Raw genomic sequence first — 26,524 nt, forward strand, 5'->3', positions numbered from 1 at the left:
GTCTGCCAAAATATGGGGCTAGAAAACAAGCATTTATCATGGAGTGTAACACATTTATTCCAAAACCAGGTTCCAATCATTTTATTTAATAATCACAATGTTGCGTAAACAGGAAATTGTGTCTCTCTCTGAAAGCAACATAAGGATCAGACAATTCCCAGCACTATTAACAATCAAACATGTGTTTATAATCACTAGTTTGCTATATAGGAGGGAAAATTGGATGCAGAAAGGTGTTTTGGACTCAGCCAAATAGGTACATACAGTATAAACAGGTACAGGGTGGATATGTACTAGATTTATATGCAACATAAATTATTAAACACTGAGGCACATTGGCTGAGGGGAAGATAATATGTGAATAATCTCTGATCAATATATAGAGTTTAATGGTAACGTGGTTTCTAATTACGCCCCCATTTGACCACACACTCACCTCTTCGCCCACCTTTTTGTTTTCTTCGCCTTTCTAAGCTCTGCTCCCATCCCACTCTTCCCCTGTCAGCCGCTTTGGCCTACACACAGGGCAACTATGTGAGCACAATACAAATCAATGGGTTCACACATTAACACGCAGACACACAGCAGACAAGGTAAGCGCTCCAAGACCTCTAACCCAAAAACCTCTAGCCCTCCAGGTTGATCAATAGCCAGAAAAAAAGCATTAACGGCCCCTCGCACTCTTTCCATCTCTCTTATTCTGCACTAATCACTTTCTCGATGTTGCCTCCCTCGCCCTTTCCTCCTTTCTTCTGCTGTAGGGAGGAAAGTTTATTTCCCAGAGCTCCTTAGAAATCCCAGAAGCCTGCATGCCCCCATCTCACCTCCAAGCCACAGCCACACACCCAGTTAGATGCTATTACTATCGTCAGCTCCCCCCCCCCCCCGCTCCATCCCAACAAGACGCAGACAGAACCTGGACATTAGTTAATCCATACTTATTGCATCTGGGTTCCTCTCACAGCCTTGTAATTCATATGGAGAGACATATTAGCGCGACATATTAGGTTGGCACAGGTCTACGAGGTGAGATGCTAGGCTGACACTAAATCGACTTAGCCGAAGCCTCACGGGATGTTGTAGGGCACTGCTGCTAGCTGACGACTAGGGCACGGTCTGCCTGTATTGAGTTTCAGTGATGGCTGTTTAGCTTGTAGTGCTACACGGAAAAGAGAGAGGGATGGGGAATGGAAGGTGCTCTGGCTCATTGCGTTTACTGACAGGAACCCTGTGGACCGCAAGGCTAAAGAGATCAATAGCATTGCACTGCACAGCACTACCAGACCAGGGCAGACCCAAACACAGGAAGATTGGATTACACTTAAATCAAGAGAAGCTTACGCCGTTATCAACACAGCACAAACACATTCAATTTGCACTTAAATTTTAGATAACTATTTAATTTTCTGACATGCTCTCATATCCCATTTCTAAATGTTTTCTATGCAAATTTCTGCTGTATATTTGTGCAAAAACAAATGTGCAATCTGTCCCAACTTTTGATAGACACGCGCTCACAGGTTATCATTATTATTATTATTATTTTTTGGTCTGGCGATCCTGGAGCTGAGCCTCCAGGTGGTCCTACATCCCCTCTCTGAACAAACAAAACAGTGGTTTGCTCCACTTCCCTCATGTCACCGGGGCCACGTGCAGACATTGTCTGGCGCACCCGGCCTGCCAGGGATTTGCTGCTGGGTCACAGAGTTGACATTTATTAAAGGAAGTTGCATGGAGAGTTACGGGGAGTTGACAGTCCTCTCATCACGTTGCACTGTAGAATTCAGAGACTTACGCGGTACACACCCGTCTCTGTTTTCAACAATGAAAGAAACAACGACTCCGTTAAGCACTGTATGACCCCCCTGAGAATGACAGCTTCCATTTCCCCTGAACAGTGCCACTGGGTTTAGAGTACAGGGTTTAGGGTATAAACCATTTTAAAAAGAGCCCAAACTTGCAGCTAAGGATAAAATATGTTTGATTAGAAGGCAAAAAAGGTCAAATCCTAAGAATACAAATAAGGTGAAAATCTAAATTACTCTAAGTGGTCAGTATGAATGATAGTGAATGAATATTTGTGGGCCGCAAGGGGAAATGCAGAGTTTAGTGAACCATGAGGAACAATGAAAATCTAAAAAGGAGAAGTTGAGTGAAATGGATTGAGTGTGTTGAGGACCAGATGTGCTGTGGATGGATCAAACATCTGCTGGCTTTGAGTCCTGAATGCCCCCTCCCAATCATCCACCCGTTCTCTCCATGCTTCATGATAAACTTTCGCACTTTGCTATATGTAAGCCGTCACATCTTTTAACTGTTTAGCTTCATCCCGAGCACTAGAAATGAAAGTTATTCGCTTGAGGTGTGACACGGCATATATCCACAAACATGTACGGAGAATTTAAAAAAAAAAAAGAAAGAAAAGAAAAGAAGTGCGTTGAAATTTTAGAGCGCATATTTGATTCTCTTTTTCTGTTATTGTTCTCCATTTTGTATGTTGTGATGGTCTAGAGCTTTTCTTGGTGTATAAGTTACAGTACAAAGAGGCAGCAGCAGATGGTAATGGTGTTTATTTTTGCAGTAAGTAATCACCATTCTGGAACTTATGACAGTAGACAGGCCCAGGGACCTGGAACCATTCCCCGTGAGACCTGAGCACCACTTCCTGTTGTACCCACATAATCGCAGACGCAGACATACACAATCATACACACGCACAAAAAAACCTCCTCTGGGCCAATGGCTTTGTGAGCCCCTGGGCCACAGGGATAGATGTGCTCTGGCACATAGGTTGGGGTAGTGTAAATTACACTGCAGCCACACTGGCACCATTCACGTCCAAGATGAATGAGCCAAGTTACATGCCAGGCAACAATTCTAGTGAGGGAGTTTAAAAGAGGAAGACCGCGCCGTTTGCAAGTGGGGAGCATTTTACTTTGTCGGGGCGCTATTTCACTCGCAAAAACAATATTCTAAACATACTTACAGACGTCCGTCATAATTACGGAAGTGCTACTAGTGTTTTCCACTCTCAGATACTTGCCTTTGACGTCTCATGTCATCTCACTCTAATAACAAAAAGCGCAGTTTAAAAATGTCTGTTTCGCTCACATGATTATTCAGTTTAACTGACAACCAAACAAATCAGCATACCACAACTACTTTCAGCCTTTTTTCTTCAGTTTACAAAACACATTTCTAAATGGTTTTCATTTTTAATTTGTGCGTTGATGCAGTCACTGTTCTCCCACTCACCCCTCAACTATACACACATAAAAACAATTAAAAATATATTTTCAGTCTTGAAAAACTGTGACACCGCAAAAGACTTCAAATACAGATTTATACAGGAATACCCTGCAGAAGGCCCTCCACTTTCTTCTTCTTCTTCTTTATTTTTTATAAACCGTCCTTTCAAAGATTAACTGTTGGCCCGTCTGCTTTATTAGACAGTTCAAAGTAAAAACAAACAGAAAGAATGTGACAGTATCTGAGAGAGTAATAACAGTTGATTTAAACCCCAGGATTTCGAATTTGCATGGTCAGCTGCGAAGCCAACCAAAACATAAAAACGCACTGAAAAATACGAAAAAATCCGAGCCCTTATCCAGCAGTTACTGATATGTGTTCCTCCTTTATTTTTTGAAGGCCAGCATAATATACTGGCGTTATAAGTGATTTATAATTACAGAGTCCCGAGCAACATTTTGTTGCCAGTTCCAAACAGCCTGTATCATAGATTCTTAGTTAATATGACAGACACAGATTCCTTTGGGGCACTCAGACCCCCTAGTGGCCCTTGCTCCATATGTGATTCAGTCTGGCAGTGAAATACTGTCAGGGAAAGGAGTGGGGTGGAGGGGAAGGTACCGGAGAGAGATAGGCTCGAGTTAATGGTCTTGCATCTTCCTGGCAGCATGTCAATAATGGCTCTGATCACATTAAATAAAGAGTCCATTAGCTTATTCTCTTTCCTCCTGCATGCTCCACAGCAGAAGCACAGGAGAAAGCTGAAAAGCTCTTCTAATGCAGTGTGTCTGCACGTTACAGACACCTCTATCTGTTTCCAGCTAGACCAAAACAAAATGACTTGGGAGGTTTACCTGCAATCCATTATCTGTTCTCTGCTTCCTTTTACACGCTAACGTGGAAGTGATGTGTTGATTATGTTGTTGAGACTTTTGCTGACATTTTGGGACGTAGGTCATATACCTGTGTGCACAAGTTATCATATATTGATTGTATTAGCTGCAGACCCTTTAGGTTTAAGCTTTACTTGAGTTTAAGTGTGTTTACTAACCTACAGTAGCGATAGAATGTGATAACGTGTGTTACACAAAAGAAGAAAAGAAAAGATTTATACATCAAGACACAGTGCGATAATATAAGCATGTAGCCAAAGAGCAAATTGTGAGCATATGTTAATACACCTTCTATATGCCTGCTTCCTGCCAAAATAGTAATCAAGACAAAGGAGATGTGAAATAAGACTGAAATAAAAGCATTTAGACCAATACACACACACTGGACAGACAGAGCATTTCTCAGCCGCCTCACTGCTCTCCATTGGCCCTGGAGGGAGCGCAGAGGCCCCCACATCTGTCTCCCAGGCCCACGACAGACCTGGCTGCTGTAGCCCGACCCAGGAGATCACACGAATCATCCTCAATTAATGTGAACCATCAGGCATCCCCTCGCTGCCTCTATCACTCCACCCTTCTTCTCTGAGGCGTCCCCTCTAGCTCAGTGCTGGGTCTGCTGAGTTTTACGCATTGACCACAGCTACGGTTCCTTAGCACAGCTGGGTGAAGCAAGCCAGTGTTTTTTGTGTGTGTTATTGTGCACTTTGTGCAAAGAGACAGGGAATCAATACATCAGCCCAGTCCCAAATGCTGCTCACATGTAAGTGCTGCGAGGCGGTTCTTCAGAGGTTCTGAACTTAGAGAACAGCCGACATTGCTCTGCAGTGCACCGGGGCCTGAAATGGCTTCCATGTGCTGCCCCATCTGCACCTCTGCTGGGCTGTGGCCAAAGGACTGTCCTTTCCATTTTTTTCAAAGACACTGAGTGCCGGCTTTTAACAAGCACAATGGTGGTGGTGGATGTCAGGAGAGTTAGATGAGTCAGAGGTTAGGAGACCTAAAATGACGGATTTGTTTTCAAAAACAGATAATGAAAGAAGACAAGTCGGCGGAGAGAGAAATGGAAACTGTTTACTGAAAGCCACCTGGAACATTGTATGTGCCAGGTTGTGACTCACTGTCTGTGGTAAAGTATTCTATAATAACCCCCCCCCCCCCCCCCCCAACGTTCCCCTCCCCTCCATCCTCGTCATCCGCAACACTATAAATCTTACTCCAGTCGATTAGTGTGCCCTTAGCAACAACCAACACGCAGTCATGAATTTTTAACCAAAGCCTGAGTTAAATCAGGTTGAAAGGTGAAGGAAGGGTATCTTGTGGCCTGCTGCTTGATCAGTGTGTCTGGTATAGCTAAATAAGCCCCGTGGCCTCTTCATATTTACTCACACCAGAGCCCGGCAAACAGCGCTCTCGGCCAGTGATGAGAATTATATTGACCAAGGCAATGCCCTTTGCACGGTTGTTAATTATATGATAAAGCAGGCATAAAACTTGAACAGATATGTTCCAGGTTCTAATCAGTAATGTAAGTTGGTGCAAAAGGTCTCATCTAGATTTTCTTGAATCAATCGCTTGTCTTTTGGATTTAGTACTTCTAGCTTTTTTTTTTCTGAAAAAAATAAATAAAATCAAGCCTACTAAAATCTAACATTCTTTTAATCAGATCTTTGGATCCAGTATTTTATTCCAAACTAAGTTGGTACTTATGAAAATTATTTTTATTTAGCCATTTCTAAAGTATCCCAGTAAAGCTGTTTGTGAAATTCCAGTCACATGAATGGATGCTGTTTACATTTTGCAGTCTGAAGTATTATAAGCTGTCATACACATTACATACATATATTACTCTTCTTTGTGAAATGCCTGTCCCTGCAATAAGCATGCACTGATTTCTGATTGCTCCACCAGAATACTGCTGTGTGTCTACTTATATTAATAAATATAAAGTAGCGCTTTCACCATATAAGATGCAAGTCAAGCTTCTGCAGCATTGAAAACATCAAGCATATAGGGCGCATACACGTGGTCAAAATAAATTCTTCTGATCTGCAGATCATAAATGAGGAATTTACCAAGATCACAGAGTTCAAATTTCCACCTCTAAGATTCTTTGAAATGTCCTCCACCCACGTCTGGACGTAGCTACTGTTACTGATTTCCCTGTGGTTCATCACAGGGGAAGAAGTAGAGCTGGTTGTTCACACATGACCTCTGACCTACCATTGGGAAGCCAATGGGGAAGCGTCCTGTGTCTTGGGAGCTCTTGCCCTCTGATGTGATGGCTCCAGGCAGTGGGCTTTGCGTGAACCCATCACCCATGGCACTGCTTGCCACTAGATATGCTGCATTATTCATACAGCCCAGTATAGGGTGGGGAGAGAAAGAGAATATGGAAAAGGAAGCATGAAGGTTCAAGACCTTCTCAGATCACAAGGAACTTCTGCTTAACCTCCATTGAAGTGGCGGACACAGGAATAGAGAAGGTTTTTTTTTTGTTTTTTTTTTTAAAAAGAACTGGATCTGAAAGCAGGACTGGAGATCAATGGGGATTCCCTCGAGGTTAAATGGAGATTGCATTCACTGTAAGGTGATTGGTGAATCAATGTGGTTCCCATGGTTTGGTTTGCCATTGTGAAAATTGATCCTGACTAATACAAGCAAATGCTCTTATGATCAGTACAGATATTTTTGTGAACAAGTGTAGCCATCTTTATGCACAGACTCTACATTAAAGAGTGGGCTATACGAGGGTAGGCATCCTCCCATTTAAGTTAGTAGACACTATAGTGCTTTAGTTAACCCATTTATCTAATCTTTGATGAATCAGTTGCAAACAGGGACAGAAAAATTATCACATTATCTCTAGATTAACTCCATTACATTCTACCTGCTTATTAGCCTATGGATACTAAATATAATTACCAATTATTTGCAGCACATGAAATCATTTTAACCTTTTTAGATCAGAATAGCGGTCTGTCGAGTTGACCAATGAGCTCCTGCCCCTCTTTTTGTGATATTAAGTGGTGATCCCTGCCCAAAAACTAGTAGCTTACTTTCTGCAGCTCCTTTACTCAGTAGGGATCGCCACAATGGGTCGCTGCTGATTTGCACCAGATTTGCACCTTTCCTGATGCAGCAGTAAATGGATTTATGTCTCCTCCCGGGATCAAACCAGGGAGCTTTTGCTTGCTTGGGAAATGCGTAAACCACTACACCGTGTATCCACTCTGCCCTAGAACTAGTAATAATATGAATCCAGCCTCATCTCTAGAGCAATAAATTCAACAATTCCCAAACAGGACATTTTTTTACACCGTGATCTGCACGCTTATAACAAATTATACAATCCCTTTTCAGCCAAATTAAGGTAGCGATTACACTAAACAGTCATTAAATGTGGGCTAAACATCAAGTGTGTTAGACCAAGCTGTCTCCATTAAGTTTCCTAAAACTGAAAAAATGCTTGGAGCTTTATCTACACCCTCTTCACGGATAGTACAAAAAGGGTATTTTCTTCTGACTGTCAAAAAGAATGATTTTTTTTCCTCATTACAGTAACACTGCAGAACATCAGCAGTAATAATATGTCAGTAAACCAATCAAGCAGTCGACCTGAATCCCTTCTCTGTCTCTACTGTATACAAAAGTATAAGTGTAACACTGTGTATTTGTAACATTCCCCCTTTTTCCCAAAGCCTGGCTCTCTCTCTTTCTCTCTCTCGCTCTACTGCTTTCTGAAGAGACTTGGTCAGTGAGTATGATAGGTGATGATTAGTGAAAAGCATATACATGTTAAGCTGTTAATCCCTAATGCACACCATCCACTATAACAATGCTGCTCACCCCAGCTTTTAATACAGCCCAGCACATAAACTTCTAATTGCATAATTGCCTGATTTGTTTTAACTGACACTGGTACTGGCCCATGACAAGGCCATCATTTGCTCATCCTCATTGTCAGCAATCTGCAAGGTAGATGCCCAACTACACACCCACTACACAACATCCAGCACCACCACGGTAATAGAGGCGGTGGTGAATTAAGAATGCGTTGCGGCAGTGCAGAGATGAATAAATACAGCAGTTGCCAGATTAATTCTGAGAGACGTGGAGGGAGGCAGATAAAATAAACTAACAGCAGAAGCTGTCCACCAGATAAAGTGGGTACCCCATCGTCTCTCTGCTGTAATTATTGGCTAATAGTCATTAACCTGGCAAACAGAGGTTTAGCTGCATTGTTTAAAGGACTCTGGGATGGATAATGACAGACTAATATGTCATAGCACTAGGGGAGATGGGGGAGGGGTGGATTAATGAGATTTTACTGGAGGGAGTGTACAAGAAGAGGTGGGGCACGACTGGAAAATATAGGGGGAAGAGGGCCACATTAAGCTAATTGGAAGATGAGTGCCTACTTGTAAAAGTGCTTCTAATGGCATATTTGTTTCTCTCACAGCATCAGAGGGCTAATGCAGGGGAGTGGAGTTGTGACACTTACGGCAGTGAGGAATACAGGGGACTGTGGTTGTCTGCAAATGTGCGTCCACACACATTAGATGCTCGTTTTAATATAGGAAATCTATTTTTATTAAAATCATCGATTGTCACTGTTAAATTTTTGGTTCAAAAGGATTTTTTTGCAGTGATATTTGCAAAATATATTTTTTCATCAGTTACAATCTGCAGTGGCTTTTTAAAACACACACACACACACAAAACTTTTGTTGAATTTTTTTTTTTTTGGCTTAAAGATACATAGCTTCACGTACATGAAGTGAACTTCAGTCAAGTGTGTCCCCTTGCATCTTTTTCTCATCAGATTTATCCCAGTTGTGGATTTGTGTTGACGCTGCACCAAGGCTGACCCAGCCCAAACGCATGTTGACTGGCCTCCAAAAGTCAATTGACCAGTGAACGAGGAAGGCCTGGATAGCCTCCACTCAGACAGGGTCCAGTGCATAGCAGAACTGCTGACCTGTTCTGACAGCTGGCTGGCCCTAATGGGTTGCAGTTTGGCCTGTGTCATTGTGTTTGGCTTTTGTTTGTGGGGAAGTGAATGCACATGGTTGGACTAGCAGAGACTTAAATCCATGTCTAAGTTCTGTTTTACTCAATCAATGATTGAGATGGTCAGAAAATCGTAACCCACTGAGGCTTATGAACCTGTACATTTTAGCAGCTTTATTTAATGATATTCCTAACAGCTTCAGACTGTTTCCTGGCATTTATTAATCAGCCTTCCATTAGAATTACCTCCTTGTTATTAACTTATCATTCTCATGAATCTTATTTTAATCATGAATTGAACATCAAAGTGGAGAAAATAGGAAACTGATATTTTCATTTTAATTTAATTTACTTAAACATTGCCTGGCTGTAATCCATAAAATGCAAATATTCTTTTGCTGTTTACTGCTCACAAAACAGGCAACATTCAAACTAATGCAACATTAAAACTGCATTTAAAATATTTCCTGCTTGCAATCAGAGGTGTAACTGTAGGTTACCTTGATGTGTTTCAACATATAACAAACATATATAGTTTTTGCCACTAGGAAATATGAATACACCACAGCACTTCTTAGAACTACAATTACTTAAGAAACATCCTGGTTGTGTAACTATTTAAAGATTCACTTTCTAATTTGCTTTCATTTTTTGTTTCAATTAAATCAGATGGAAGTACTAATGCCCAGATGGCCATGCAGTATGAAATAATAGTGTCCAGGCTAGAATTTAAAGTCATACCTCCAGGCTAAAACTCCAGAGCGCACACAGAATGAAAGTGTAAAGTGTTTTTTAATGTATATTTAACAACAAATACCCCAGTGACTATTGATGTTTCGTCTCAGAAGAATCTATTTCTACAGTATATCTGAGGGCATGATATGAAACCACTCACACTTTTATTTTCTCTGCGCTTCTGCTCTTCTTCCTCTGTGTCTCTCCCGTCCTCTCTCTCTCTCTCTTTAGCTGTCTCTCTTTAAACATTTATCTTCTGTTTTCTCCTTACAGGCCCTTTGTGCTTTGTGATGTTGGTTTTTACAGCTTTTTACTCACTAGAGTTGCCATTTATCTTTTATAGATGCCAGCAGCTAGGAGCTCTAAAGAAATGTTACCATTTCAGTGTGACTAATTGTCATCACTTGTGTTGCTCCCTTGATGTCACTTGCGCCTGGTCCCCCAGGAACCAGTGTGTGAACTGCAGTATTTACACTTTCTCTTTCTTTCAACCTGACTATTTCCATCTTGTTCACACAAATATCACATTTTAGAACAACAGCAGAGGAGGCATAAGTGACGAATGCTGTCATTAGTGCTTCAAACCAGAAAGACATAACGGTTCACAGAAGAGGACAAAAGTACAGGGTCGTACTTTCATTTTCAAGATTTGACAAGACTCTTCTTCCAAAGTCCTTCACCGTCTTTTGACATGTGACAGTGTGCACACTTGCAACGAGTCTGAGTTTCTTATTAATGTTCAGCCATTAATAGCACATCTCCAAAAGACACTAGCCAAGCAAAGTGCTCTAGTTGGAGTAAAGCCCATTTCCCACTGGAGCAGTTCTGGTATCCTAGGATGGAAACATGTTTCTCATCATTCCCAGACCTTTTTTAGAGGTCATTCCCAGACCTCTAAAAACACAAGAACTGGAAATGACATGGGATGAAATAAATGAATAAATTATCTATTGTTAAATATTGTTATTTTACACTTTTGCTATTTTCATTGGGCGATATTGTCAAATGAATAATTGGTTAAAGACTGACAACAACATGGATATTTATTACACAGGATTTCACCTTCAGTATTTTAAGTAAAAGAAGCTGTATATTCCTCCAATCTCATTAAAATATTGATCAGATTTCCATTTATAGTTCTGTAGGTTGCACAACATTTAAAACGACTGGCATAAACACATGATAAATAACTACACTGCCCAATAATAGGAACACGATCTCAATGCCGCTATCAAGGCATCATCAAGCACCTTGAAGAAACACGAGTTTTTATCTCTTTTATTTGAGCATCCAAACCCATTCCTTAAATGCATAGTGTCCTCCCTCAAGCATTTCATTGCCTTGGAGATAGAGAAAGCACTAAGAAAATTGCATGTGAACTACAGCATGGTAGTGAGTTGCATTAATTATTCTATTATTTCTTCTTTTCTTTTTTTTTCTTTCTGGCTCCCCCAGTTTTGTAAACATCCCTAGGTGTAGTTTGTGTACTGAGGGAGTCCCTGCAAGAGTTCAGTTCTTTCTCTCAGATTAATATGCCTCCAATGCTTTGAGTCAGAGACTTGCTAAAAAGACCCACCTCAGTGCTTTTGATTTGTTTGCTTAAAACGTTATTGAACTTGTTACTCTCATCACGGTGTGATTAATGGGCAGATTTTCAGGAAAGATTTCTTCTTAAAAATGAATATGTGAAGAGTAGATGGAAAAGAGGGACAGTGGAGGAGGGAGATTTTCAACAAAGCTCTGTTAGTTACTTGTCGCTCCAGGGGCCTCTGAATTTCATGAGCAGAAATGCTCGCTCTCACAAACTAACCCTTGCTCTGTCTTCTCCTTTGACCACACTGATTATTCACGATCAATAAAGTATTTTTGTCTTCTCTCTTGTCTCTTCTGGGGCATCTAGGATGCTGCAGGCAAGGTGCTGGACCGCTGGACCATCATGTCCAGAGAAGAAGAGATCATCACCCTCCAGCAGTTCCTGCGCTTTGGTGAGACCAAGTCCATTGTGGAGCTGATGGCCATTCAGGAGAAGGAAGGTCAGGCAGTTACAGTTCCTTCTTCCAAGACAGACTCCGGGATAAGGACATTCATTGAAAGTAACAACAGGACCCGTAGCCCGGGGCTCCTTACACATCTGGAAAATAGTAGCCCATCCAGCATCCACCATTTTGAAAATATCCCCAACAGCTTAGCCTTCCTGTTGCCCTTCCAGTACATCAACCCAGTCTCTGCCCCCATGCTTGGCTTGCCCCCCAATGGCCTCCCAATGGAGCAATCTGGTCTGCGGCTCCGGGAGCCCAGCCTGCCAAACCAAGGAGAACAAGTGGAAACCAGCGAGTCAGAAGTGTCCCTATCACCATTCCGCACAGGTCCAAGTCCTAGTCGTGGAGCGCTGGGAGCCATTAACAACAATGCCGAACCCAAGACAGAGCCCAACAACCGGGCATCTCCCATCTCACCAACCCCTTCCACCCAGCAGGCTCAACAGCAGCAACAGCAGACACAGCTTCAGCAGCAACAGCCACAGGGCCAACAGCAGTCCCAAAATCAACCTCAGCAAACTAACAGCTTGAGTGACCACCCGGTCCACCACCATTTCATAAAGGACGAGCAGTCAAAAACAATCACCCATCCTTCCTTTTCCTCCAAGATGCATCGCATGCGCCGCATGGGAGCCACCTCACGCAAGGGTCGCGTTGTCTGCAACTCTTGTGGAAAAACCTTTTATGATAAAGGCACACTTAAGATACATTATAATGCTGTACACTTGAAGATTAAACACCGTTGCACCATCGAGGGCTGCAATATGGTGTTCAGCTCACTACGCAGCCGCAATCGTCACAGTGCAAATCCCAATCCGCGGTTGCACATGCCCATGCTGCGCAATAACCGTGACAAGGACCTCATCCGTGCCAATTCTACCACTGGCACACCTGTCATCTCGAGCACCAAGAATGGTGGTTTCACACTCACTAGCCCTGGAAGGCCACCACTGGGCTTCACCACTCCACCTGTAGACCCTATGCTTCATTCGCCTCTGCAAAGTCCACTGGTGTTCCCCTCCTTGAAATCAGTGCAGCCAGTTCAACCAGTGCCCCCATTCTACCGAACGCTACTGTCCCCTGCAGACCTTGTTAGTCCTCCAGTGTCACTGCCCACCAGCCCCATCATGCCCACCACTACCAACAGCACTACTCTGATGGACCAGCAACAGCAGATCCTGGCTGCTGCAGCTGTGGCCTCTCATAATAATGTTCATGTGTCAGATGCAGGACCCATGTCCCACCGTTTACCAACACCTAGTGCCAATCACGACCTCACCAATGGCAGCAGTGACCCCACGCCCAAAAAGAAACCTCGTAAATCAAGCATGCCAGTAAAGATTGAGAAAGAAGTCATTGATGTGGCTGATGAATATGACGACAAAGACGATGATGACGACGATAACATGCACCATAATCACCACCATCACCAGTCATCTCTTCTTCACAACAATGTCAAAATTAACGGAAATTGTAATAGCAACAACAACAGCGCTAGTGGAAATGGGAACCACAGTGGTGGAAGCGGGCAGCAATCCCCTTCCCAGGATGAGATGAGCCCTGGTTTAGCTCTGAGAGGAATGATGAGACAAAGCGAAGATGAATGCCACGAAGGAAATGGTAGTGACAGCAGAGGTGGAGCTGCTGATCTACGCTGCATGGACAGCTTTACCTCTGAGGATCAGGACCACGAGAGAGACTTTGAGAATGAGTCTGAAAACTCGGATTCAAAGATGTTTTACCGTGATGAGCTGATGGATGTGGAGGATCAGCAAAAGCACAGCAGGGGTGGAAGGAGACTGGAAAAGGAACAAGATGATGAGGGTAGCGAGGAAGCTCATTTGAGAAAGGAAATGGAAGGAAAAGGCAACTCCTCACCTTCCCCTCATCACCCTCCCATCAAGATCAAAGAAGAACTCAACGATCCAACTTATGACATGTTCTGCATGGGCCAGTATGGCTTCTATAATGGGGGCATGGCAGCGGCTGCTGCCACTGCTGCAAGCATGGCTGCGCTTCACGAGAGCTTCATCACTTCGATGGGCTATGGTTCCAGCCCACCCAAATTCCTTTCTTCTCGATCACCAGAGGGAGATCCATGTTCAAGTCCTGACCCCAAGATTTGCTATGTCTGTAAGAAGAGCTTCAAGAGCTCCTATAGCATGAAACTGCACTACAAGAACGTGCACCTCAAAGAGATGCATGTGTGCACTGTGGCTGGCTGCAATGCTGCTTTCCCTTCCCGGCGGAGCAGAGACAGGTTAGTGGCACAACTTTGAAAAGTTACTATATATTTTTTAACATTGGCAATCACAGGTAGGTTGGATTCTTATTATCTAATAATTACCTACAGTAGGTCTAAGGCTTTGTTTTATAAGGATCAAACCGTATTAATTAAAAAGACATTGCTTTAAAATGTAGTTCAGTTGTTGTGAGAGATATTTATTTTCATTTCGTGTTAACATAAGAGTGAAATGCAGTGTTTCAGTACTATATGACATTATCCTCGTTGGCCTCCACTTAACATCTGTTCGCTAACTTGAAACTAAAATGGATTCGGGAACATCTGCTCAGTGTCAAGTCAAAGTTTAGAAAAGCAGGAACACATACACAGACATTTAAACACACACTACCTATCAAGCTTCCAGCGTCAGTGTGTTGTTTACCTGCCCTCACTACCTCACCTCGTCACCGGGAGATGAAGGCGCATACATTAACAGACAGCGGTTTGTCAAACCACTGCATTTATTAGCGCATTAAAAGGTGAGGCTAGCTTTGCTCACCTGGGCTTGTTAACACATATCAGTGGCACACGTGAACTGTGCATGTATGCAGTAGAAACACTGACAGGTGGAGGTACATAACGTCACTAGTGTCCTGGTTAAGGAACGGCTCCCAGGAAAAGAGATAGAAATCTTTTTTGCAACAACTTTTGAATTTTAAATTTAATGAGTGGCTTTTATATACAGGTTGAAATCATTTTCATTATACATAAATCTCAGCGGTCCATGAATTCATATTTCTGGTGACTGAAAATTGGCCAGTGAACTAATCAACTATATTCACTTGGGCAAGTTATGCACTCATTCAAAATAAAGTATAAAATGACCCTTAAAATATAATTCCAGCTCTAAAAAAAACTCTAGCATTTTCAGTCTTAACCAGTTGCATGCTTTCATATACTGTATCTTTGATAAAAACCCATCTGCTATATATACCAGGGTTACTCGTTCTGTTCTGCAATGGAGATAGTGATGAAAAACGTTATTATCCAGTATCCGCAACAAGTAAAGCTGACTGCAATTGTAAAATTCATTCTTTCCAGAGGGACTTTTATATTTTTCCTCACAGTTTTGTCTCTCTCACACAATCCCTTCATCACTCGCTCTGTCGCTCCACCAAACTCTCCCCTCCTTTTCTACCCTAAGCTGTTTCTGTGGCATCTGTTCTGAGCACTTTTTGTTAATTAGCAGCATGTAAATAAGGCAGGAGATCCTGGGACTCTATTAGAATAGGTGTGAGAGGAGAACAGAGGCAGGAGAACAAGAGGCAAGTTAGCGTCCGCAAAGTGCAAACCTGCTGCTTACCTGATGCAGCTGTGCAGACAGCAGCGAGATGACAGAACGTGTTATCGTAACATGCGTTGCCTCGGTGTGGTGCACTGCCACCAGTGAGTGCGTTAGCTCCCTTCTCCTGCCCAAGGCAGGACTGTTCTGCTGTGCAGCATTTGCACTTTCACACGTTCACACTCTCTTGCACACATAAGGGAATATACAAATAGATAAAAAGAAAAGCATTTGCTCTGATACATATTACATCTAAGTATTTAACCACTTAATGATGCAAAGTGTATGACAAAAACAACCGAGTAATTTATCTGAACTTTCAAAAGCTGAAATAAAACTTCACAGACCTTTTATTAGGGGAATCTAACACAAGAAAATGCTCTGATTTTAAACAGATGTCACAGAAGTAAGCAAAAAAGAAACCGTGCCACTGATAATCTGCAGATATTGCCCAGAATTTTTTTTTGTTTTTGTTTAGTTGTTTTTTGGTCAATTATGTAATTGAATCTCTTCATACTGGAATTTGTTGACACAACCACATAATAGTTTTGACAGCAGATGACAGACTTCTGTGAAGTAAATGAGGTGACAACAGTGAGGAGAATAATGAAAAAAACAGGAGGAATGCTTGTGTGGGGAAGGTGTCTTTTCACAAATACACAGTTTGATACAAAAGCCTGGGTTGAATTTGGTGCTATAACAAGCTCAAAGATGACTTCACAAAGAAAATATCTATATGTGAACTCTTCCCTCTTCCTGTGTCAGAATGAATGTGTGCATGTGTGTGTGAAACAGTTTGACACCAACATATACAGTAAATGTCATTCCAACACATACATATATACGACAGAGATCTTTTGCAGCAAGGATTAAGTAAAAATAGTGCATCTAAGCCAAGGGTGCACAGTACAGCTGTAGATGTGTAATACACTATTATTTCCATATTTTTCCTGATAGCATGTGGGGCGAATTACTTTGCCGCAGGTTCAAACAGGGAATAAAATAACAGACAGAAGAGCACCGCATAGCTCGAGAAATCCTTGAGCTTTGAGACGAGTCAATACACAAGCCGTGCTCTCATCAGATCTGTCCCTGGGTAATCCTTTAATGACATAATGTATGTTTGAGTTTAATGGTAGCAATAAAACGGGAATATAATTTAGCTGTTTTCATCAGAGTATTTGCTCTGATAAGATTAAGAAACTGCACGTACAAATGTATTTGCTCAAAATAATATCTCAAACATTTATTACTAGTAAATTTAATAAGTCAAACTACATTCGTTCTCCTAATTAGATTTTTTATTTTTTTTTATGCAGACACAATCGGTAATAACAATTAATAAGCAGCTCTTTTGGGCGGCTTGCTTTAGACTTGCTAAAACAATACTTAACCCACTGCGAAAAATAAGCAGTGGTTATTTATTTATTGCTTTACAGCAGATATTACGACATGATACAGCAACAGGAAAGTCCTCTGTATCTCTGATAAGTCCACTGACCGAGTGAAAAGCCACATGCGCGTAAACGCAGCATCAGACACCAGTATCAAAAGCTTGTGCATCAAAGTAAAGAAGAAAACAGAGGTGAGGTCATTTGATCTGCAGAGTCGATGACACTCAGAGCAGGATTCAATGCGAATGCACCACCACATAAAAACGTATCACTGGTGTTCAGGCAATGTGGAATAAACAGCGAGACATACAAGTCCACATGAAAACATCCCTGCTCGTGGATGCTGTACATACATATTGAACAGGATCATTTAAAGTGCCCTTGAGCAAGCATGTAATGTGTGTGTTTTTAAGTGTTAAACAGAGCAATATACAGTGCGTGTGTGCATATGCGTGTGCGAGAGTGATTTTAAAGCGGGGTGTTTTCCCTCAGCCTCCTGGCTGCCTGCTGCACGGGGGTAAATGATTGCATATTTATTGTGGGGAGTGAGCAGCATCGGCACAAGTGTTGAAGAAGCTGCATAATTAACTGCTTGAAAGGCAGGTACCAGTAATCATCACCATTATTAGCCTTTTTAATCATCATTTTTAACTGGTGACAAGATTGCCGTACCTTTCTTCTTTCTTTTTTTAAATAAAAATCAGCCCACACTAGTTTTATTTTAAACCTTCACCTGAAACATTTAACCTGCTCCTTCTTTGTCGCTGCAGCAAGCAGGTGATCTCCCTCGTTCGCATTCCCATGGTGCAACCATGCGCAGCACATGGTCCCTGCATGGGCCACTGCAAATGGAGAGAGTGAAGGTTAATTATGTTGGAGAGTTTCTTTCCTCCCCTCTTCTTCCTCTCTCTGTCTCCCTCCTTTTCCCTTGGTCCCCTCACAGCATGTGGGCTTGGCTCCTCCGCTCCACAATCAGCTCTCTGTTTGTCTCCTTATAAACAAAGGGCATGCTGCTAATAGAGAGAATATGTTAGCAAAAGCCACTTACATTAAACTATCTGCTGAATAAAAAGCTTCAAGCATTACATCCCCTTGGTTTATACTGACAGCTTAATTGTGATTCATTTTGAGGAGAATAAAGGGAAATTATTTTATTCTTAGATGAATAACACAGAGACGCCCATGCAAGCTGACTGTCATCATCAGAACGAGTTCTAAAACTGCAAGCGATTTCAAGCTGAAACATGAACATGTACAATAAATTGTTGTTTTTATCTGGTATCAAATGCATATTTAATTTCCACTCACTCATTTCTTCAGGAGTACTCAAAATTATTGTGTGCAGCTTGCGCCGTTCGAGAGGCTGGAGCGGTGCGAAGGAGATATAACAGTGACAGAGAGTGATAAATGTTACTAAAACTCTTGTCCTCCCACTTACACCCAAAACCTCATAATGCACCCCAAATGACAGGAAAGACAAAGAACCACTGGTGCCAGTTTAATACCACTCAGCCTTCTATCTCATTTACACATTATGAGTCATTTAGACAAACATACACACGTGTATATACACACATAAGCGCTGACACAAAAGCAAGGGCAAGGGCCATCAGATGAACCTAAAGATGATTAACGCCGATTGGGACAGGCACACTCTCACTCTGCCTCCTCTGCACAGTCAAAAATGGGCTCTCTGGAGGCCTCCCCCGTCTTTTGGGCGAAGATGAGACTGTCAAATTGGTTTGCAAGCCACATTACTGGCCAACAGGGAGGTGGAGATGGAGGAAGGAGGGAACTGAGGAGTTGGTTTTGGGGGAGGAAAAATAGAGCACAGTGAAGAGGAGTGATGGAGGTGGAGGGACGGAGGGTAGTGGGAAATGGGGCAGAAAGTCTAAATCTGATAAATGAAGGGATGAGGGCATTATGTCCACTGTGTGTGGATTCAGCTGACTTATGTTGAGTATTTAGGGCAAGGAGGCACTGCAAACAAAAGGGTTAAATAATAATGAAGATGAACATGGCTCTTTTTCTCCTCTACAGTTCTTGTAATTTTGTAAATGGTTACAAATGACCCAAAGTAACAGTTTAATTTATTTGAGGATTTCAGTAAAATGGATAAGATTCTAGTGGTAATTGTCAATATTTTTCATTTAACTGCTATAGCTTTAAAGAGATTTGGTGTAGCTAATTTTGCAGTCTACTTACTGCATGTATGACTAGATAGCCATGGTTAATTTAGAGCTTATTAGCAGTGAGAAGGTGTTGTAATACAGATGGAGACATGTTGCAAAGGACCCGCCTACCTGAGCATCATCAACAGCATTCTTAACCTCAGGCTTAACAGAGCAAATCTGTGTGGCCCCTCTTCACATCTCAGTGTTGGTTGGCACCCTTGCACAAACTGTGGCCTTTTTCCCGATTACACTGATCACTGATTACAGCATTTTTTATTTATTCTTTTGCTGTACACAGAAACACTGTGGTCTCTCACAGACAAACATCCACACATGCGTTTTAGAGACGCAGACACTGAATCACGACGGCCGTATTTTAGCCATTAGTTAAACGCCATATGGGTACAACTGCATATTCAAAGGATACATTTTTTTTACAAGGGATGTATAAAATCTTTTTGATTGCAGGACGTGGAAAACTGAATATATTTTCTGTTTTTCCACATGCACAAACAGAGATAGGAACGTGCAAAGACACACACGGTCACACACACACAGTGAGAGCCACAGCCAATCGATTTGCCACGCTCTCCACAATGCTGACGATGCTCGAGTGGACGGGCTCCTGGTTGCTTGGTTCACAGAAAAGGGTCCCTCAAATGAATGTATTTTTACCTCTTGCAGGACAATGTCGGATAGGGAAGTAAATAATTAAAGGAAAGGGACCCTTTTTGACTGCATCAACCCTGCCACTGCTGGTAAGCTCTACTATCCATTGTGACTCCATTTTTGCCCGTCCTGCTAAGGACGACCTTTTTTTTTCCTTTTCTTTTCAATTTTTGTGTTGTTTTACACACATGTGCCCTCCCTGCATGGAAACCCTTCACATTAAAGGCACTGAGTGATTGCATATTTTTATTTTAATTAATTACTGGCCTGATGTGAGAAGAGAGGCCGTGTGTATGCTATATTATGGCACTGGTAATTGGGTCCTTAAATTTCTTTTCTGTGTTACACAGTTTTTTGTGACGTGTGTGCTGTTGGTCCCCTTTCTCATGGTGTCACTTTGCAACTGTGAAATAGGAGCTTAAAGGGAATAAATAGAATAAAGGGAATACATTTGATTTTCAAGCCCATTTCACTTTGCATCCTCTAGCATGGCCTTGTGTGCTAACTGAAATCCCCACTAATTGTATCCTGGCTTAAGCATGGCATTTGTTACTTGGTTTCCTTCATGAGCTGTAGCACCTTGTTTTTGGGAAAAATGCCCATCTTAATTAAATCCAAGGCTACATAAAGACATGTTCATTGAGGTGCTCGATTAAGCCACCTCCAATAGGGAACGAATGCGATAATCCTGTCAGGGCCTAGTGCTAATATGCTATCCAGTTCCCCTCGATTATCACATTACCACAGCTCGAATCAATTGATAAACTCCCATTCAATATGGTGGAGTATTTAATTGAGTCAGACTCTATTGGATTTGAGGGCTGTGCAGTGCAGACATGCTGACAGTGGTAAACACTAGCAGGATGCTCTCTCTCATTGCTATGTTAGTACACTTTTTCAGTGGAGAGCTATCGGATGGATTTCTGTCTGTGTGCGGGCCTTTTTTTGTACCTTTCCTGACAGAAACAATAATTACAGACAGAGCGCTTCCAAAGATATTGAATCTTCTAAGCTTGGCACCATTTCACAGAAGTAAAATAACTTGTATCTAAAATATATGACTGTAAATACATATGCGTGTATTTCAACTGTGTTCCTATTTCTATTTGAGATGTAATCTACATTATTGATACACTGGCAGCATTCTGAGTTATATCTCTAATTGTCCCCCTGCACATTAGGCACAGCTCCAACATCAACCTGCACCGCAAACTGCTGACCAAAGAGCTGGACGACATTGTCCTGGACCCCCAACTCACGCCACTGCCCAAGGACCTGCGAGCTGAGTTACTGGCCAAGATCTACGCTGGACACTACATGGGCTTGGACCCCATGGCCGGCATGGGCCTCGGAGGTGCCAGTCTCGGGCCTGCCGGGCTGAACCACATTCCCCATTCCCCCATGAGCAATGATCATCTTCACCATCCTCTCAACCAAGACTTTCGAAACCACCACACCAACGGCTTCTCTCGGAGCCAACCAGACGACTACATGGTTTTGGACCTGAGTACCACATCCAGCGTTCAATCGAGCAGCAGCATCCACTCCTCACACGAGTCAGATGAGGGCAGCGATGAAGGCATCCTATTGGATGACCTGGAGGAAGAGGGAGAAGAGGATGAGGGCAACAGCGAGGGAGAGGACTTCTCCCAGCGTGCCATTGGGCGGGCTGATGGGGCATATCGGGATGAGAGGAGAGAACTAAAAGATGGACAAAGTGAGGGGTTGGACCCTTCCTCCTCACCATTCCTCCTTTCGTCCTCTGGAGGCAGTAATGGCAGCAGCAGTGGGATCCTCTGTAACATCTGCCACAAAATGTACAGCAACAAAGGGACCCTGCGTGTGCACTACAAGACTGTGCACCTACGCGAAATGCACAAGTGCAAAATCCCCGGTTGCAACATGGTGTTCAGCTCTGTACGCAGCCGCAACCGACACTCTCAGAACCCGAACCTCCATAAAAACATGCCCTTCTCTACAATAATAGACTAAAGAAATGACTTGTTACTCTGCCCTCCTGTCAGAATGCCCGCTACTCCCTTCATTCCTCATCCTTATTCCTCCTCAAATTAGCTTTTAACCCCAGCCCAAGACCATCAAATACAAGCTAAATGCCTGTATGACCGTCCTTTGAACGTCATTGCGAGACATTTCTATCTCCATGTATAAAATTAATTGACTCTAAATACAGTTTATTATTGTGTCCTTTGACTTTTCCTTCTTTGGAAGAACAGGATAACACTCTAGAGCATGGAGAGTTGTGTTTTCATAAGCCCCCTCCATCCTTTCCTTTCTAACTTCTCCCACTTTGTGTTTATTTCCATCTCCAAAGGATCCATTCAAACTCTTATTTGTGACTTTGCCTTCAGATATGATAGTATTGAAAAAAAACTTAAAATGTTCTCGTTGTATTTGTGTAATGATAGCTTTTAAATGAACCCCTTACAAAAGCATGATAGCTTCATTTGTAAATAATGTCCCAAAAGGCTTTTGGTGTAAAAGAGTTGTGTTGATGGTTGTTTGCTTCTTTTTTTTTCTCCCTTTTTGGGATTTTATGTTACAGTCCAGTAAAATACTTCCAGCTATAGGCAAGAAAGCGGTAGCATCTTACTAGCTTGACTCATTTATGTTAGCTTCAAAGACACATTTTAAACTGAGTCCTAAGGAAAAAAAAGAATATCACGTGACTTGTTTTATCTACTTGTTAGATATTCAGAGGTTGCCGGCATGCTTTTTTAGGCTCCTACACTGATATCATTCTCTGTATTTCTATTGATTTTTTTTTTGTCTGTTATGTTTATGAGCTTTAGTATACCAATTCAGTTTTTGCACTTTGCATCTATACAAGGGGATGTGTAATATTAATATAATGAGGATTTTTTGCAATGCTGAGTTTTAGGTGTTGTTTGGGGTCATCGATGGCTGCGGTGCCAATGGAAGTGACAGTACCTTCAACATTCAACTTGTGCCAGTTTCTTTTTGCACGCGTTTCAATGTCAAACCCAGTTTGATGACAGAAAACATCTCGCCTCCCTGAACAAAACCTGAGATCTGCCCTCATTGCTGAACCATTTATTCAGAAGGTGACAAAAGTGACTTCAAAACAAAACCAGGTTTGATCATTATGAACTGCTGTTTCATAAACACAAGGGAGTAAATATTGATAAAGTCCCTCTTTCCTTAAAAGAAGCAATGTGGGGTTTAACGCTTGCTTTCTGTAGAAGAAAGCATGTTAGTCAGTGCAAGAGCTGGTGTTTGTTCTTACAAAAAGCATCCTAATGGAACATACAGTCCCACAGATTTTAAAAAAAAAAAAAAAAAAGGAGAGGAAAAATGAAAATAGTCCTTCAACTGTGACCAAAAGATAAGTGTTTGCTAAAAAAGAAAAAGAAAAAAGAAGCTCTTTCAGTGTGACATTGTACTTAAATCATGCCCTGTTTGATTAATATGATGCACTTGAGTCTTAAAACATTTTGCTGTGATATTGCGCCATTGGTTTCCATTGCTGAGCATAAAAATGTTGCCATGTTTTGTTTTGTTTTTTTTGGCTGTTAGTTGCACCGATTTGTAACATGTCCATGAGTGTCTTACGGTACAACTATTTCCAGTAATTGGGCAAAGTAGCCAAGGGAAGGGGTATTTATTAGAGGGTGATGTATCTCCATAGAAATGTTTTTTTGTCCGCTATATTTTTCTTTGTAGAAAGACAAAAAAGTAGAGATCGTTCCTCAGTTTGACTTATTTCTCAATGTATTAGCAATGCCATGTGTTACTGTACAAGGAGATCTACTCTTACTTGACTGGTGCTACACACAGTGGGAAAATATGCAGTGTTATGCGGTGTGCTGTACAGTATTCACAACACCTTACATCCATAACAGTGCTCAGTTCCACTTATTTCATACTTAGGCCATTTTGCAATACAGACATGTCCTATTCTATTGAAATATTTCATGTCTTTTTTAAGACTCCACCCATATGACACATGCAGTTTTTAGTTCTCTCTTCTCAGAGATAAAAAACACGAGACAGAGAGAGCTGAGTCTGATGGAAAGGTTGCGGAGGTGGAAGGCTGACTAGGGAGGAAAGGATGACAGAAACGATCATTAAAAATGTGCTGTTTCTCTGTTACCTGGAGGCGTCCCGCCATTCCTGCTTCTTCTGTCTAATAACTCACTTGTCACTACGTTACACTGCCAGACGCCAAGGTTGCTGACAAGACTGTGACACTGACGGGAGAAAAAGAAGAAAGAGCGTGCTTTGAACAATTTAATTTGACTCATTCGCTTAAGTGTAATTCAATTCATCTGATCATTTTCTTTGCACGCTTATTCTTAGTCAAGGTCGCCGGTAATTCAATTCCTTTCTCTCACTCTGTTTTTCTCTTTGTCTGTCAGAGCGCAGGCATTTAACAACCGCCTTACCCATTTCTTCAATCCGCCACTCACTTACCACCTCTACACGCCACAGCACAGATCCTACAGGGACACACGCTAATAGTGTATGCTTAAGTTCACTGGACGGCCATGGCATAGGAAAAAGGGATGGGTAATTGCCTGTTTATCCCAAGTGAAGGGAAAATTGAGTACAGGAACCCCTGCCTTCTCCCAGGAGTGGGTTTCACTGAGGCACTTGCTGCCTCATTCACTCATTCAATCCCCGCGGCCCTCACTCTGCCAGAAATAAAAAAGTGCTACTCCAGGAACCCTGCTGACAGCTGTCTCTCTAACACACAACCACACACTCACACACACACGCAGATGAAAGTGGCACACACGCAGAAACACAACAAGACCTAGGTGACTTGTTAACCTCTAGTGAAAGACAAAAAAGGGGCATAGAAACATATTCTCACAGCAGAAATGACACACTATTGATGCAAGTTGGAATAAAGTCTAACACAGACAATATGAATCTCCTAAAAACATTATTTTTTTAAGTCTATTTAAGAGGTCAGCAAGCTGACAGATTGATTTGAATTCAGTAGAATCATCAAACATCACAATGTGCTCTTGTCACCAACCTCAGCTTCAGACTAACATGTTCCTTAGGTTCTGCTCTATATTGTCCATTTCTTAATCATCAACTGCAGAGCTGTCTCACATACAAAAAACCCTGAACATCAGAGGAAGAAGTTCCCCTACTACACCGTCCACTAACTACTTCAGGCTCTGTCAGAGTCTTGGATGGTTGCAGCTATGTCAGCAGAGGATCAAGGGTCATGAAACAGGGCTGAAATAAAAAAAAATGCAAATGTCTGTGCTGTCCCCAGCTGAACAGATAAGGGCGGGATGCTGGAGAGGGAATTGGGTTTAAAAAGTGGTGAGGCTGGACCTTGCAGCAGTCACTTAACAAAGCAGGGTAAAAAGTTGAAGACAAAAGAAAAAAGCTCCCCAGGACAAGTCGCTAGGTTCTTCTTCATTGCCTGTTGGAGAGCAGTCGATCCACCCCTCTCCTGTACACTCTGCTCTCCTCTCCTTTCTGTCTTCAGAGAAATCCAGTCTTTGAATTTCTTAATTCTTTAACCACATGGGTCTGGGTGCACTGTGCTACCTAGTGGCCATGCTTTGGGACAGCAGGAACACATCACTTAGATTGCTCATCGGCCCAGACCGCTGGAGCGAATCTTAAATATTTGATAAGAGCAGCATCAGTCATCAATTATTCTGCAATTCTACCGAGCACACTGAGGGGGAAAAGGATGGCAAAGGGCGGAAATGCCTGACCCGTTAATCGCTGTCCATTGTGTTCACGTCACAGAGTGATAGAGTAGAAGGTGCGAGCTGAGAGAACGAGCGGTGACAATGCGTGCAACCTGTTCAGTTAATGTAGCTTATGGAACAAAGTGAGGTTAAAATATTTAACAGGATGTCATTAGAAATATGCAGTTAGATGAAAATTACACACACGTGGGTTTGTATAGATGCTTCAGTCTCATGTCTTATGTTCTAAAAAGGATGCCCTCGTTAATTTGAACTGGAACCTGTGAAATGTCAGTTATCCTGAACAAAAAAAAATGCTGTAAATCCATTAAATTTTGTCCATTGTATTTTCAAATATATTTTACAGTCTTAAAGTATAAATAGCTTGAGGAGCTAGTGAACTTAGATTTTAACTTTCACTTGTTTTGTTTTTTTTGTGTGTGTGTGTATCTGATGCATTTGTGTCTGTGTCTTAAGAAGCCCGTGTTGCAGCACTGGCACTCAACAGCATTGCATGGCTACATGGTCGCACTGCAAAGAACAAACAGAGCAAAGGAGCTTGTGTCACTTTGGTGTTAAAGTGGTGATTTGGAAGCCTCATGAATACTGTATGTTACCTAAAGAGGTGTTCCCCATTAGCAGACAGACAGAAGGAAAAAAAAAAGATCCTTTTTAAGAGACTTCTTTTTCTTTCTTTTAAGCCTTTCTTGTATTTGTTTCTGTATCATAACTGTCTATGGTTTTTGCATAAAATGCATAAGGGTTTTGGGATGTAAATGGAATTTTATTCATATTTTGTCCAAATACCTCTTGTAATTTGTATCAGAATTCTTGTACAATTTTTATATTAAAGATTTATCATTCACTGGCATTTTGTCATTGTATGTTTTCAAAGGCGAAGGACGCATAAAGTCTTGCTAAAAATAGTATCATTTTTAAACAGTTATTTACCTAAAGTAGCTCAAATGAAGCATGCTACAAAGTGAAAAATGGCAGCCCAGAAACAATGTGTCAATCAAGCCATTTTAACAAGACACTGTGATTTCAGCTTTACCACGCTCATTAATTACCCCATGATAAAAATCATTAGGGA

The 26,524-nt window shown here is 41.9% G+C and overlaps 1 protein-coding gene across 5 annotated transcripts in view; it reads left to right on the top strand.

Annotated features, from left to right (window-relative positions):
• bnc2 (basonuclin zinc finger protein 2) overlaps positions 1–26,299 on the top strand; it is a 168,506-nt gene extending 142,207 nt beyond the window's left edge. For 4 of the 5 annotated variants that reach the window (XM_087841726.1, XM_006787077.3, XM_006787078.3 and 1 more), the window contains 2 exons: positions 11,788–14,186; positions 20,911–26,299. In XM_087841726.1, the coding sequence (XP_087697852.1) occupies positions 11,788–14,186; positions 20,911–21,721 (3,210 nt within the window). In that variant the 3' untranslated portion in view covers positions 21,722–26,299. Of the gene's footprint in view, positions 1–11,787; positions 14,187–19,744; positions 19,819–20,910 lie in introns of all 5 variants that reach the window. The other variant, XM_006787079.3, reaches the window with a different exon arrangement.
• The last annotated feature ends 225 nt before the right edge of the window (positions 26,300–26,524 follow it).

Source organism: Neolamprologus brichardi, chromosome 6 (genome assembly GCF_056152115.1).
Source record: "Neolamprologus brichardi isolate AB-2024 chromosome 6, ASM5615211v1, whole genome shotgun sequence".
In the NCBI taxonomy this organism is placed as follows: domain Eukaryota; kingdom Metazoa; phylum Chordata; class Actinopteri; order Cichliformes; family Cichlidae; genus Neolamprologus; species Neolamprologus brichardi.